At 37.9% G+C, this 13,638-nt stretch overlaps 1 protein-coding gene across 3 annotated transcripts in view; it reads left to right on the forward strand.

The window, feature by feature from the left end:
• MTRES1 (mitochondrial transcription rescue factor 1) overlaps positions 1–8,206 on the forward strand; it is a 30,334-nt gene extending 22,128 nt beyond the window's left edge. For all 3 annotated transcript variants that reach the window (XM_045008926.1, XM_045008928.1, XM_045008927.1), the window contains 3 exons: positions 944–1,385; positions 2,266–2,338; positions 7,299–8,206. In XM_045008926.1, coding sequence (XP_044864861.1) covers positions 944–1,385; positions 2,266–2,338; positions 7,299–7,475 — 692 coding nt within the window. In that variant the 3' untranslated portion in view covers positions 7,476–8,206. The remainder of the gene's footprint in view (positions 1–943; positions 1,386–2,265; positions 2,339–7,298) is intronic.
• Positions 8,207–13,638: the final 5,432 nt, after the last annotated feature.

A 13,638-nucleotide genomic window follows, 5' to 3' on the forward strand; every position in this document is an offset into this window, starting at 1 on the left:
ATTTTGCTCAAACTTTCCAAAAATTCATTTTGGGATAGAGAACAAAACATGGAAATTTCATCCTAAAAGATTAATGCAAACGTGTGGAAATTTAGGGTTATAACACTGTTTTTCATCCTTACCTAAGATCATAAATCCATTTTTCCCTAAGACTATCAAAAAGTAACTACTATTTTTTATCCTGTTTGGAAACTGTATTCTTGGAATGATTTTCAGGGAATCTTCTGCAAAAGGGATTGTTCTTTCTAGTGACTGCTCTTCTAGTGGAAGATGGATAAATGTATTGCATCAGGAAAGAGTATTTCTCTTGAAAATGCTTCAGTGATATTAAGGTCTGGTTAGGAGAAGCAGCATTTTCTCATCTATTGGCTCTGCAGTCTGAGCACAAGGTGAATTCGGGAACTCCTGACTTTTATTACTGGTTCTACTTCTATCTCTGGTATTGGGCAAGTCACTTCTGTCAAGAACTATCCCTAATAAATGTAGCCGCTGGCATCTCTCTGCTCTGGTTAAATAGCATGGGCTGGAAGTTAACTATGACCTTAAAAATATTGTATTTGAGTAATGGAAGGAAGAAACTATAAGAAAGTTAGTAGTTTAACAAATTGTAAAAAGAGTTACATATAGAGTATTACACTGAATATTAGCAATGGAAATTACAGTGCAACATGCTACCTATGTGTAATGGGGAGCTAAATATGAAAAATGCAGTTTATGAATAGGCAACTTACCTACCCTGCTATATGAGAAGAAAGAACATTTTACAGAAAGATACAAAAATTATTATGGTTGCAAAAGGAACTATATCATTATTACAAAAAGGAAAAAAAGTGCAGATTTTAGTAGTCACTACTATAAATATGCTGTTTGCTGACCAATTTCTTCAATACTGAAAAAGATGCAAAGAGTACCAAACAAAATTGAATCTGTCTCTTTATTTCAGGGTATGCTATGACTGGTTTCAGACTGCCCATCACTGCCTTTAGAAAACTAAATGTCTGGCTTGGAGTCTGGGAGAAATTTCCCTCTAATAAACTCTGCGTGTCCTGGAGGAGACGTATATACTCTATCCACCAATCCAGTATAATAAACTACAGAAAACACTTCAGCATTTCTCCTGTGATACATGATGTATTTTTAAGACCGCCTTCACAATGTATTTCAGTGTCTTGTGTACGACTTAAAAGTGACAAAAGTTCTAGAAAGAAAAAACAAACCCTGCATGAGGAGGAGGAGGAGGAGGAGGAGGATGAAGAGAGAAGTGATTCAGAAGATGAATTTGAAAATGACCCCAATATAGTGAAAGATTACAAGGATCTTGACAAAGTAGTCCAGTCTTTTCGTTATGATATAATCATGAAATCTGGTCTAGATATTGCAAGAAAGTAAGTATGAAAGATTTATGTAGCTTACCCGTTAAAGAAATTGTCATATAGTAAATAGTTAAATGTTCTTTTGATGTCCTTTTTTCTTGTTGCAGTAACTTAGTGAAGAAGAATTTTTTTTAACTTAATCAGAAGTCCATATTTGTCTTTGGAGGTATATTGTTACTTTATCTCTCGGAATCTGTTCTTTTCCAGAATTCTGCTACTTATCATTATCTTCAATACTAAGACTACTTAAAGAGACAGTGATAATTTTAATCAATCTCTAGCATTTATGCTTTTAACTGTTGACTTAAAAAGAAAGAGCTTAAGAATAGAAAAGCTTCTGCTAGTCGGTGGAAGGATTTAAAAAAATATCCTAGATTGACTAGAAGGAAGATCCTAACCCAGTTCTACAGTAAATATAAACCTGCCACACCTACCTCCACCAGATATACATAAACCTTATTAACAAGTCCATCACAATGTATAACCTATGCAACCTACAGAGGATTTAAGAAGCCTGTTAGTTACAATACATTAGTATGACTTGAAGCTGATATCCGAAGACAACATTCTTAAGTTTAAAAGGACTGGTGGCATACAAAAAGGGGTGTTATCTGTTATAAACACTCTTAAACTGCCCTGTACCTGTGGTACAGAACAGTTATGAATTATTTCTTTTATTCAGCATTTATGAAATATATACTTGATTTCCAGCCTAAGTCAATCTTTAATAACTCTCACAGAAATATATGTATGCTTTATGCACAGATTCTCCTTCTGGACTACACTTTGCAGGTGAACTGCGTTTTTGCCTGTTAGGAAAGAATTGCACTTGTTTACTGTGCACTGTAAACGCTGCCCTATAAAGCAAACTTTTAATTTTTTTTTATTTTAGCAAAGTGGAAGATGCATTCTATAATGGTGAACTCAGGCTGAATGGAGAAAAATTGTGGAAGAAAAGCAGAACTGTAAGGCTTTTTAAAAAAAATGAATATAATACAAGATCATAACTAAGGCTGACATTTTCTATTCCCTCCTACTCTGATAGCACTCATGCAGGCATTATAAGAGGCTATAAAACAATAAGTTATCTTGCATGTAACATGTGAGCTGCTATACCTGGGGTTAAAAGATAACATATAAAAAATGGGGATTTATAAAAGGAGACAAACTATCCAGGTTTCATGAAGTTTCTAAGTATAAGTTTCTAAGTATAAGTTTAATTGGGGGATGGATGAATCAAAACAAGTTACTGTATGTCGTCTACTCCATCTTGATAGAGGTAGTAGAAGTAGTTCCGTAAGCTGAGGAGTACAGTTTGTTCTTTTCCCCTTCCTGAAAGGAATTTTCTGCCTTTAGAGGAATTGCACCCCCAGAAGATTTTGCCAGAGATATGAGGGGGAGGGGACTTGTAGCTGAATTTAAAAGGCTTATTGATTCTTAATTAACCCCCACAAATGTTTACTTTGTGTTTTGTTTTGTTTTGTTTGTAATTCCTGCAGCCTATTCACTATTAAGGTCGCATGGGTTAGTGTAGCTACTTATAGAAAAAGATTATTTTAAAAAATATTGTTACAGGAAAGTTAGTAGGAGAAGATCCATACATTTATCATTACTTCCTACTCATACTTCATCCCCTCTTAAGAGTTTCACTGACACTTTCCCCCAGGATTAAATAACTCCTACCTGCTTTCTTATCAGGAAGCACCAGTCATGAGTTAAAGGAATTGTTCCTGTTCAAATTCTCTTTCAGGATATCATTCTTTATATGCTCCAATCTCTGAATGTTCTTATTTGTGGCAACTGTACCCTCTCAAGGATGGTATTCAACTGCCCTAACCACAAGGCCATCCTTTCTCTTCCTGCAGTCCTCTGCCTTATTCTCTACAACCTTAAGTCCCTAAAAAAGTTTTAAGTCCTTAAAAATCCACTTCTGCCTCACTACCTGTAGTGAATTTTTTTTTTTTGGTTGCTCCCTTTCCTTAACTTTTGTCTAGTTGTCTTTCTGTCCTTACAGTATGAACTATTTGGTGCAGGGACTAAATGCATTTTGAATACCTGGAAAGTATCCATCACATAATGGTAGCGTTATAAAGATGGCATCTTTATGGCAAACTCTTGTATCTCCTATAGCCTGTGTCTTGCTTTTTTGACACTTTTTGTGTCTCTGTCATCAACAGAACCATCACAACTTTTTTCTCACTTCGAACACTTCATTTGTAGTTTCTGCAGACTTGATATTATGGTCTTGCAGTACAAAGACTATAGTTAAGGTTGTGTCAGAGTTTTCTGTTGTACCGGATCTGTACTTCAGTGTGTCACCGTTTTTTTTATAAGCATGCCTGGTTTGCTCTGGGGATGAATTGGGTTTGTGCAGTAAAGGAGTCTTCTGACTGTAGGAGCCCTGTCTCATTTGTTGAAGAAGTTGGGAGGTTGTAGAGAATAAGGCAGAGGACTGCAGGAAGAGAAAGGATGGCCTTGTGGTTAGGGCAGTTGAATACCATCCTTGAGGCTCAGGGTATGTTCACACTGTAGTGGCTACAATAGTATAGCTATAGTGATGCAGCTGTAACATATACTTCCTGTATTGAGGAAGGAAGTTTTCTGCTGATGTAGGTAATCCACTTCTCTGAGAGGCAGTAGCTAGGTCAATGGAAGAATTCTTCCATCAATTTAGCTGATTCTGCAGTAGTGGTTAGTTCAACCTACCTGCCATGCAGATGTAAAATTTTTCACAGACTTGAGTGATGCAGTTAGGTTGACTTAAGTTTTAGGTGTAGACTGGCCTTAGTCCCTGCCTCTGTGACCAAGTTCTTATGTGACACTTGGCAAATCATTTGGAGTACTGTGTCCAGTTTTGAGCCCCACACTACAAGAAGGATGTGGATAAATTGGAGAGAGTCCAGCGGAGGGCAACAAAAATGATTAGGGGGCTGGAGCACATGACTTATGAGGAGAGGCTGAGGGAACTGGGATTGTTTAGCCTGCAGAAGAGAAGAATGAGGGGGGATTTGATAGCTGCTTTCAACTACCTGAAAGGGGGTTCCAAAGAGGATGGATCTAGACTGTTCTCAGTGGTAGAAGATGACAGAACAAGGAGTAATGGTCTCAAGTTGCAGAGGGGGAGGTTTAGGTTGGACATTAGGAAAAACTTTTTCACTAGTAGGGTGGTGAAGAACTGGAATGGGTTACCTAGGGGAGGTGGTGGAATCTCCTTCCTTAGAGGTTTTTAAGGTCAGGCTTGACAAAGCCCTGGCTGGGATGATTTAGTTGGGTTTGGTCCTGCTTTGAGCAGGGGGTTGGACTAGATGACCTCCTGAGGTCCCTTCCAACCCTGAGATTCTATGATTCTATGATTTACATCAAGTTTCACAGGTAGTCACTTCTGCATGTAATTAAATCCTATATTATCATGCATACACACAAGGGAGCCTAATTAAAGTTGCATGGGCAATGTTCATTCTTGCATTTCCTAACTCGAGAGTGTTGACTTTGCAGCCTTTTAATCCCTAACTTTTTATTTCCTTTTTTCATGGTTTAATTTTACTGATGAGAGCAACTTTAATATTAACCTACAATTTTTGTTTGTGACCATTATCAAGAGTTTGATGTTCTAATCTGAGTACACAGACTCTGCTTGAAATCAGTCATTTTGCAAAGCAAAAATGCCAATATGCAGTTTGTATCCAGAGTTCTTCGGCAGAGATTTTTGCATGCAAAAATATTATTTTAAAATAAACTGTCTATAGAACAAACAGTATAACTAAGAATGAAGCAGGTATAATATTCATGTACTCGAATGCAAGCCTATGGTGCTTCGCATATATACTTTAGTTACATTAGACAAAATTACCTCTCTGAAGTGCCTGCTGTCTGTTGGACTGCTAGGGTTTTTTCTATTAACATTCAGTTCTTAAATTTTTAATAGATTAATACTTAATAAATCAGTCATTTTGTAGTTTTCCTTGAATTAAGTTTATTCAAGTGACATTAGAATAATAAACTATCAAATGTTTACTATCAAAGTAAACATTCTAATATCAGATTAGAAACCACATACCGAGGAGCAAACCCTACAGTCTCTTCCTTGGGCAAGCTCTCTGTTGAAGTCAGTGGGAAGCTTGCCTGAGTGAAGAGTTCCAAATTTGTCCTTGCATGCTTAGCAGCCCATAAGCAGGTAGGGGCTTCTAGAACTGTAAACTTTCTCCCCTCTGGTTCTCACAAGTTTTAGGTCTCTGAAACATTTAGACTTGCTTTTAGTTGGAAGGGAATGTCTGACTCCAGCTGAACAACCTGGTAACTATTCCGTTTCCAGTAATACAAGAGTTGAAATACAAAGATCTGTGGTTTCAACACAAAATGTACTATGTTTAGTTAATGTACTTCCCAGCAAGTCAGTGTAGTTATCATACACTGTAAAGTGTTGGATGTAAAAAATGCTGGAACCACCAAGTGTAATGTGAAGAAGTCATCTTCCAGTAATACTTGTCTTTGTTAAAGTTTACCGGTTCTTCTGCTTGAAGTCAAATAGGAATTTGGATTAATACTTCATTATTAAGTTACCTAGAACAGAAGACCATGTCTGCTAACGTTGATTCTGGGTGGGCTTATTACCAGATCCATAAACTCACTGGTTGAAGTTGAGGTAGTTCTTTATGATTCTGCTTACCTCTCTGCCTCATTTTTCTCCATCTGTAAAATGGAGAAACAATATACCCCTAATGGTGGTATTGTTAGGCTTAACTTAATTTCACATTATCATTTTGTATAAATTATACAAAGTGTTTGAGTATTAAGACTTTTCTCATACATGTGTAATCCTCCCCAAATTCACTACATTAAAAACAAAATCTAGGCTTTCATTTGCATGATGGGAGTTGTCCCATATTGGTAGCCTACTAGAGGCTGGCATATAAAAAAAATGCAAAGAACTGTTGAGGCTCTGTTTCTCTTTAATATGGCAATGGTACCGCTGCTTGGTTATTTACTGAACTGTAAGCATACTTATAGTGCTTTAGTCAAATAAGACAAGTCTCTGCACCTAGAAGCCTATAGTGTTGGTTACACATGACATAGAGAAGTAGAGAAGCAACAGCAGTCACCAGATGGTATAAGGAAAGATTATGGTTTGAGCATTGGCCTGCTAAACCCAGGGTTGTGAGTTCAATCCTTGAGGAGGCTACTTAGGGATCTGGGGCAAAAATTGGTCCTGCTAGTGAAGGCAGGGGGCTGGACTTGACCTTTCAAGGTCCCTTCCAGTTCTAGGAGATTGGTATATCTCCAATTATTACCTTTTATTACCTTTATGGTTACATTGTTTGAAGTCATGAGATTGTTATGCAACATTCACACTAGCTGCTGTATATTTTTGGGGGTGGGGGGAGTAGGCACAAGATTCTAGCGGGGTGTAGCTTTGCAAGGCTAACTGAAAGTAGTGGATTTTGAAGGAGGGAGAGTGGGAAGTTGCATAATAAATGGAAGCTTGAGGGTTGATCCAAGTATAGGGTAAGAGTGGAATAAGGACATAAAGAGAGCAAGGAGGCTTGCAGAGTTGGGGACTACAAAGGCCTACGTGGGAGTAGTGGGAGAAGAGATGGAATTAGGGGCTGAATTTTGAAGGTGGTAATAAGAAGTTGGACTAGCATTCAGTTGCATTTACAATACATAAAAATTAAAAAAAAACAACAATTATATGAAAATAACACAGCCATGGTGGAGAGGTTCACAGGGATTCACTCCTCATCGCTCACTTGCAGGCCTGCCTTAGAGGAACATGACTGCTATACTGCTTATACAGCCATTCTAACAACTTCCCTAGAAGACGATAAGAATAATCAGTGTGGAAAGAGGACAATTAAATTGCACATAAACTTAAGGGTTATTTTACTCAAAAGAATGTTAATTATTTCTCTCTGCCTCTATTTTCAGGTGAAAGTTGGTGACACACTGGATCTCATAGTAGGGGAGGATAAAGAAACAGAAACTGCTGTAGTTATGCGAGTTGTCTTAAAAAAAGCATCAGAGAAGACTGAGAGTGAAAAATACAAAGTGGTTTTGCGGCGCTGGAAAAATTTAAAAGTGCCCAAGCAGGATGTATTTAAGTGACAAGGATTTGCATATGGCAGCATGAGACTTCTTATGGAAAACCATTTCATTTGTTGCTAAATATGAATTTTGGTTAAACAAAATTCTTGCACCCTATCTAAGGGCTTGTGATAGAATGTTACCTCCTTGCCATATGCACCATTCATATCTTGTGATAGTCTGTCAGTTTACGCTGTACTATTCATTTTTGTTTCATGGTGAATTGGAAAAAGCTTTATTTCCAGACAGTTTTCCTAAAGAACATATATCATGGTTGGGTAAAGGCTAGATAGATCTCAACTGCTTGACAGTTGTCTCTGATTTTGTTAATCAAAATGACAACAAGTGGAAGAATGTTTCTGGCTGTGAGACTTAACTCATTTTTCTAACCTTGTACCTCAGCGGTGTCACTCTAGGACGATGAAACCTTTCTCAAATCTAAAAACCCAAAGGAGGGAGACAGGATGATTTAATTTTAGAGTGACCAGGAATTAACTGGGGAATGGCTGAGGAGACACTCATGTCGTGACTGTGAGGCACATTGGAAGATCAGGAAGAGGGAGCTTACACTACTATCACTTTATATTGTATCGTAGCTGTGCAGAACATGAGTGGAAGATTTCAGCCTCATGCCCTCAATTCATTGAATATTAAATAAAGAGTACTTAATGCTTAAACTGGGAGTTAGTTGTACAGCGTTCTTCCAAGACCTGTATAAGGATGATAATAAAAAGGAAAAAAAGTGCTAAAAATCTCATGTCCATCTTTCTTTCTTAGCACAAACGCTTAGTGAGAAATGCTTCATTTAATGACAGTCGTACATAATCACAGACGCTGTCGCTATTATGAGAATGATCTTGTATTTAATATCTTAAGAGATAAAACAGTTTAAAAAGGAAGCTTTCTTATCTTAAAGATTGGGGCAAATCTCTCATTCCTTTGTCAATGGTGTAAAGACTGCAGGATCTGGCCCTCCAGATTCAAATTCTTCGTTCTCACAAGAGTGAGAGTGCACTGGATGGCAGTAGCATCGCTGTAACAAAACATAGTGTATGAACTAGAGTAATTTATCGTATCTTTTTCTAAAAGGAAATAATCTGATGGAATATATAATTATACAACCACCTAGTTATTTTCCCCCTTTTCTTACAATAAACTGTAGACCCACACTGGCATAGGATTTTCAGCAGTTTCTCTGAGTTTGGTGTTACTTCGTAGAAATGGGAAAGGAGGTAGGATAAATGAGATAATGCAGCACTGTTTAGAAGTGAATAGGAGCCAGACATTTAAAGGTATTGTGGTGCTTAAAGATGCACACAGGTGCTTCTGAAAATCCCACTAGACTCCAAGGTGCCTAATCTATTTAAACAATTTTTTTTTAATTCCAGCAGGGGCCTCCCTGCATTTTGAGGTGCCTGAACTACTTTAAGAATCTGCTCGTAAATGACTGTGAGGCCCCAGAAACCTCTCCCACAAGATTCTAAAGACTCCAAACTGCAGAAATACAAGGAAGCACTTGATGTCTGTATTAAAAGCAGTTGGAGGGACCAGCTCTAAGGCCTTGTGTACACTACAGTTTTGTTGGCAAAAGGCAGCTTTTGTGGGCAAAGCAGTGAAGGTATACACACTACAATGCTCCTCCCACTGACAAAACTCGCCTGCTTCCCCGACAAAAGAAAACCACCTCGATGAGAGGAGTAGAGCTGCTTGTGGCAAAGTTAGATCGACAAAAGTGTCAGTGTAGATGCTGTGTTTGTTACATCGCTGTAACTGGCCTTGAGGTGGTATCCCACAATGCCCACGACTGCTCTGCTCGCTGTTTTGAACTCCGCTGCCCTGCATTCAGCCACAGAAGCATGCGCCCCTCCCCCGAACTGAGCAAGCTGGTTCCCCGCAGCAAAGGCACTCCTGCTTGGACTACAAGGGAGAGGGTGGATCTCCTTGGTCTGTGGGGAGAGGAGGCTGGGGGAGAACTTGGGAGGGAATCATGGAATCTTGCTCTCCCCAGCACTAGGTCTGCAGTGGCAGGCAGTGCAGGCTGCTACTAGGGGGAAAGGGGACTCATGCTGAGCCAAGGGCTGATGTCATCCAGGGTTTTCTCTGCCCATGTACTGGTCTCTGCTGAGCTGGGGGAACAGGGGCGGACACCAGCTGTTTGTACAACAGCTTCTGCCTCAGGATTGGTTGTTTCTGGCTGCTGTCTGAACTTAGAGACAGCATGCTGACGCACTCACTCTCCCCCAACCCACACACAGTCTCTCTCACATACATACTCCCCCAAAACACAAGCCGGCGCGCGCGCGCACACACACACAAATTAATTAAAGGTCCAAGATAAACAATAACAAATGAGATGCATGGATCTTTCAAATAACTTGTGACATGGAAGAATTTGCTGTCAAAACTACTTCACATAGCCTAATGAGTATGACTGACTGACAGGTAAGAGACAAGCCAATAATGTATCCCCCCAGTAATATGAGGGGGCCTGATTTTTCAGAAAGTGCAGAGCATCCACCCTTTGACACCTTAATAGAGGCCTGATTTCCAAATTGGGTAGTAGTCAATCAATAATTTTGAAAATCTTGGCTTAAAAGCTGTTAATGCACAATTTAGAACTAAAATGGATGCTTTGGAACAGTGACATAATAAAAGGACATCCCTGAAGGGATAGGAAAGGAAAACTTTTAAAGATATTGAAACTCTGAAGAGAGCTTCTGGGAACAGGAGGAAGAAATTCTTTGCATAGATAGTGCACAACAGGTATTGTTTGCTCAGATGGCAATAGGGTTTCATCTTAAGGATATACTTGTCCAGCTGCTCTCCTCCATCTGAGCATTAGAAGAGAGAGAGCAGGGATGGCTTCATGTTGCATAGCAATCTGCTGCTGGATCCCACTCAGGATCAAAACTAAAACATAAGGCATAACCCTGTTCTGCCAGCACATACCAACCTCTGACACATACCTGAAGGGTTTGTCTCTCTCTCTCTCTCACTTTTGTGCCAATTAAGTCTCAGTTAATGAACTGATACAGTCCTTTGGAAGTGCAAGGACAAAAGGTATTTTTGAAGAATTGTCTCTGATCACCTTAAAGTGAAGGAAGCTCAGCAGAATCACCCAAGCACTGTACCAGACCAATATAAAACACCTGTGCATAGAATTTTTTCCATTCAAATTTAACAGAAAATGGCTATTTTGTTGCAATGGAAATTTCTGCAAGAAATATCAATTTTTCCAAGTTTTTAGGTTTTGGCAGTCAACACATTTTGGATTTTTTTTTGAAGGGGCGTGGAGGTGGGTTTCAGCAACCAAAGAACAACATTTTGGGATGTTTTGAAGGTTTTCTTTTTCTTTATTACTACCAAAACATTTCATCTGACCAATTGCATTTTTTTCAGTTTTGGTTGCTGAAAATTGAAAAGGTTTTTAGATGAAAATTTCCACAGAAAACATTTGACTAAAACAAATTTAAGTTTTATCAAAATTTTTCACAGGAAAAAAATCATTCTCCCAGCCATTCTACTTTTTGGGGATCCCTTTTATAAGCTCTGCTTCTCTAATGACAATCAAGGTTTCCCTTTAAGAATGGTTACTAAAGGAGTAAAAATTGCTACATGAACCATGGTCACATTGTGCGATAGGGCAGGAAATGGGACAAGTAGAAGTTCTGTCCATGCAGCAGCAGGTCGAGTCTCAAAGGACCAGGAAGACACCTTCGGAAGAGAGCATATAGATCTGAATAAGGAAGATGTATGAAAAGAAGTGTGAGGTGGGAGTCTAGATCCTGGCAACCAGGTGAGGTAAAACTAGAAAAAGCAAGTCCTTGGAGTATGATGGAACTTGGTTGATCTTTTTTAGTTACAGATTATTTGCATTTGGGTTGCTGATCTAGACATGGTAATCCAGGGATAGTTCTCTGTAGGGAGAAGGAACTAATTATATGCTTACTGACAGCTACTCAGAATAGGAGTTGTATAATCCCCGGACAAACATAATTACTAACATTTTATTATTAGAATAACTTGTTTTAATAAGAAATTAAGAAGAATCTCACTGCTAATAGGTTTATTTGAATGGTCTTGTGGGGCGAGAGAAATAAGATGACGTTTATGAAAGCACTGTAGGGCAGATCTTGAAGTTCTCTCAGATTTGCTGTGGCTAGGTAATGAAAGCACATGGTACATCTTATGTCCCAAGATGGGAGAGATGGTAGACAGCTGATCCATAACTGAAATGTGTCTGTAGGACCAGTGTCCATGGACATGCAGTAGTACCCACATGAAGAGATTCCCAGGAATGGATGATAATCATGTGTGAGCATGGAGTTAGGGAACGGAGCAAAAACGGTTCAGATTTGCAGTAAAAGCACCCAAAACATACTTTTTTTTTAAAAAGCATCTTTGGAATACTGGTGGGAAAAGTTTATACTTGCATTAGCAGCCAACTGAATAGTGGTAACAATGAAAACAACTGACTTGGAAAAAGAAAGTTATAGCATCCAAATAATACATAGTTTGTGTCAATGGCAATCCCAAAATTTCAGTGACTTACTCTTAAAGTCAGAGGTTTGAACTATCCTCAATTTTTCGCTTAGATTTCAAGATCTTCAGTGCAGTGATGTCTTCATGTGTTTGTACAGTTCTGAGCACTAGAGTGCCCTGATCCTGATTGGGGCCTCTGGGCACCACTGTTACAAAAGTATTACACAACAGTAAAACAAGATTTGGCTGAATTTAAAAGAAATGCATTCAGAAATAAAATTGATATACAAACTATCTTAACTTGAAGATAGAAAAATAGAACTGCTTCTGAACATTTTTCCTATGATGATAAAGTACTTTTTTATTCACAATAACACAAAATTATGACAAAATGCTCAGGGCTACATCTTACTCTTAATAGTAATCAAATGTAATCCTTTCAAATAGGAAGTATTTTTTTCTCATGAAAATATACTATTTGCATTTCCCTGCTAATACAGTTGCCAGATTCCCTGGATAACTGCAAGAACTTCTAAGCAGTAGACTCATTTTCCCCTTCAAATTTCAGAAAAGAATATATACATTTTAAACCCTTGCACAGTTCCTTAGTTAAGTGTTTCATTTGTGTGAAATTGGTGAGACACCAACATAAAATAATAAAATAAAATAAAAAGGTTCTACATTAATTTCGTCGCAGGCTTGCAGTTCTTTTTTCTGTTGGGAAAATTCTGACAGTCACACTAGAAACTATAGAGTCATTGAATACTATGCTGTTTCCTTTAGAATCACTGTAGGAGAGAGTTGTTTAATACTTACCAAAGGTGTTATATTAAAGTTATAATAAGCAGATACTTAGACTTTTGACATTCATCTCAACAGGATTTGCTGAAGTAAAACCATGTATAGTGAATATGAAATCGGTGTGTGTATGATTACATATGTTCTGAATGTTTTCATTTAATATCTGGGAATCTCTCCAGATAGCCTACGTTTGAAATCAGTGACTGTTTGTCCTTTTAAAATAACATTCTAAAAGGGAGATGACATTAGAGCAGTTGCAGCTAATCAAGATGCCCTCACTTGTGTATTCAGTCTGATTGGTTAATGTTACTCCAGATCTTAGTAAGAGACCTTAGAAAAGTTAAATAAAAAAACTGACAGTTTATGAGTCTGTTCATAGCCAATCATGAGCCATTTCTTTTTTAACAACATATACATTTCATTACTTGACCAACTGGATGAATTCACTTCCAAATGCACCTCAACAAGTTTCCTTTGCAAGCTGTCACTTTTTAGGTGTATTTTGCCTTTATATCAAACTGCCTTTCAAAAGGATGTCAGGTTATAAAAGGATTGTGGGCAATCCAACAAGACAATCAAATCAGAAGAATATATAATATATAAGCAGACTACAATAATTTGACCAGAAATTGAGAAAAAAAGACCATTTCTGTTGAGCTGTCCACTTTTGATAATGTAATTTTTTAAAAATAAACCCCCTCATATATTGATCAGTGTGTCATATAAATAGATTCATTTGGTTGCCTTATGAAGCCAAATATACCAAATGAATATCAAAACTCATTGAAAATGTCAATATATCTTAAAATTGTATGTTGTGGTAGAAAATTCCATACATTCATATAATCTATTTACCAACCATGTACAAGTTTAAGATACGTTGAAGTCCTCAACAGGATCT

This window comes from Mauremys mutica, chromosome 3, assembly GCF_020497125.1.
Source record: "Mauremys mutica isolate MM-2020 ecotype Southern chromosome 3, ASM2049712v1, whole genome shotgun sequence".
NCBI classification, from domain to species: domain Eukaryota; kingdom Metazoa; phylum Chordata; order Testudines; family Geoemydidae; genus Mauremys; species Mauremys mutica.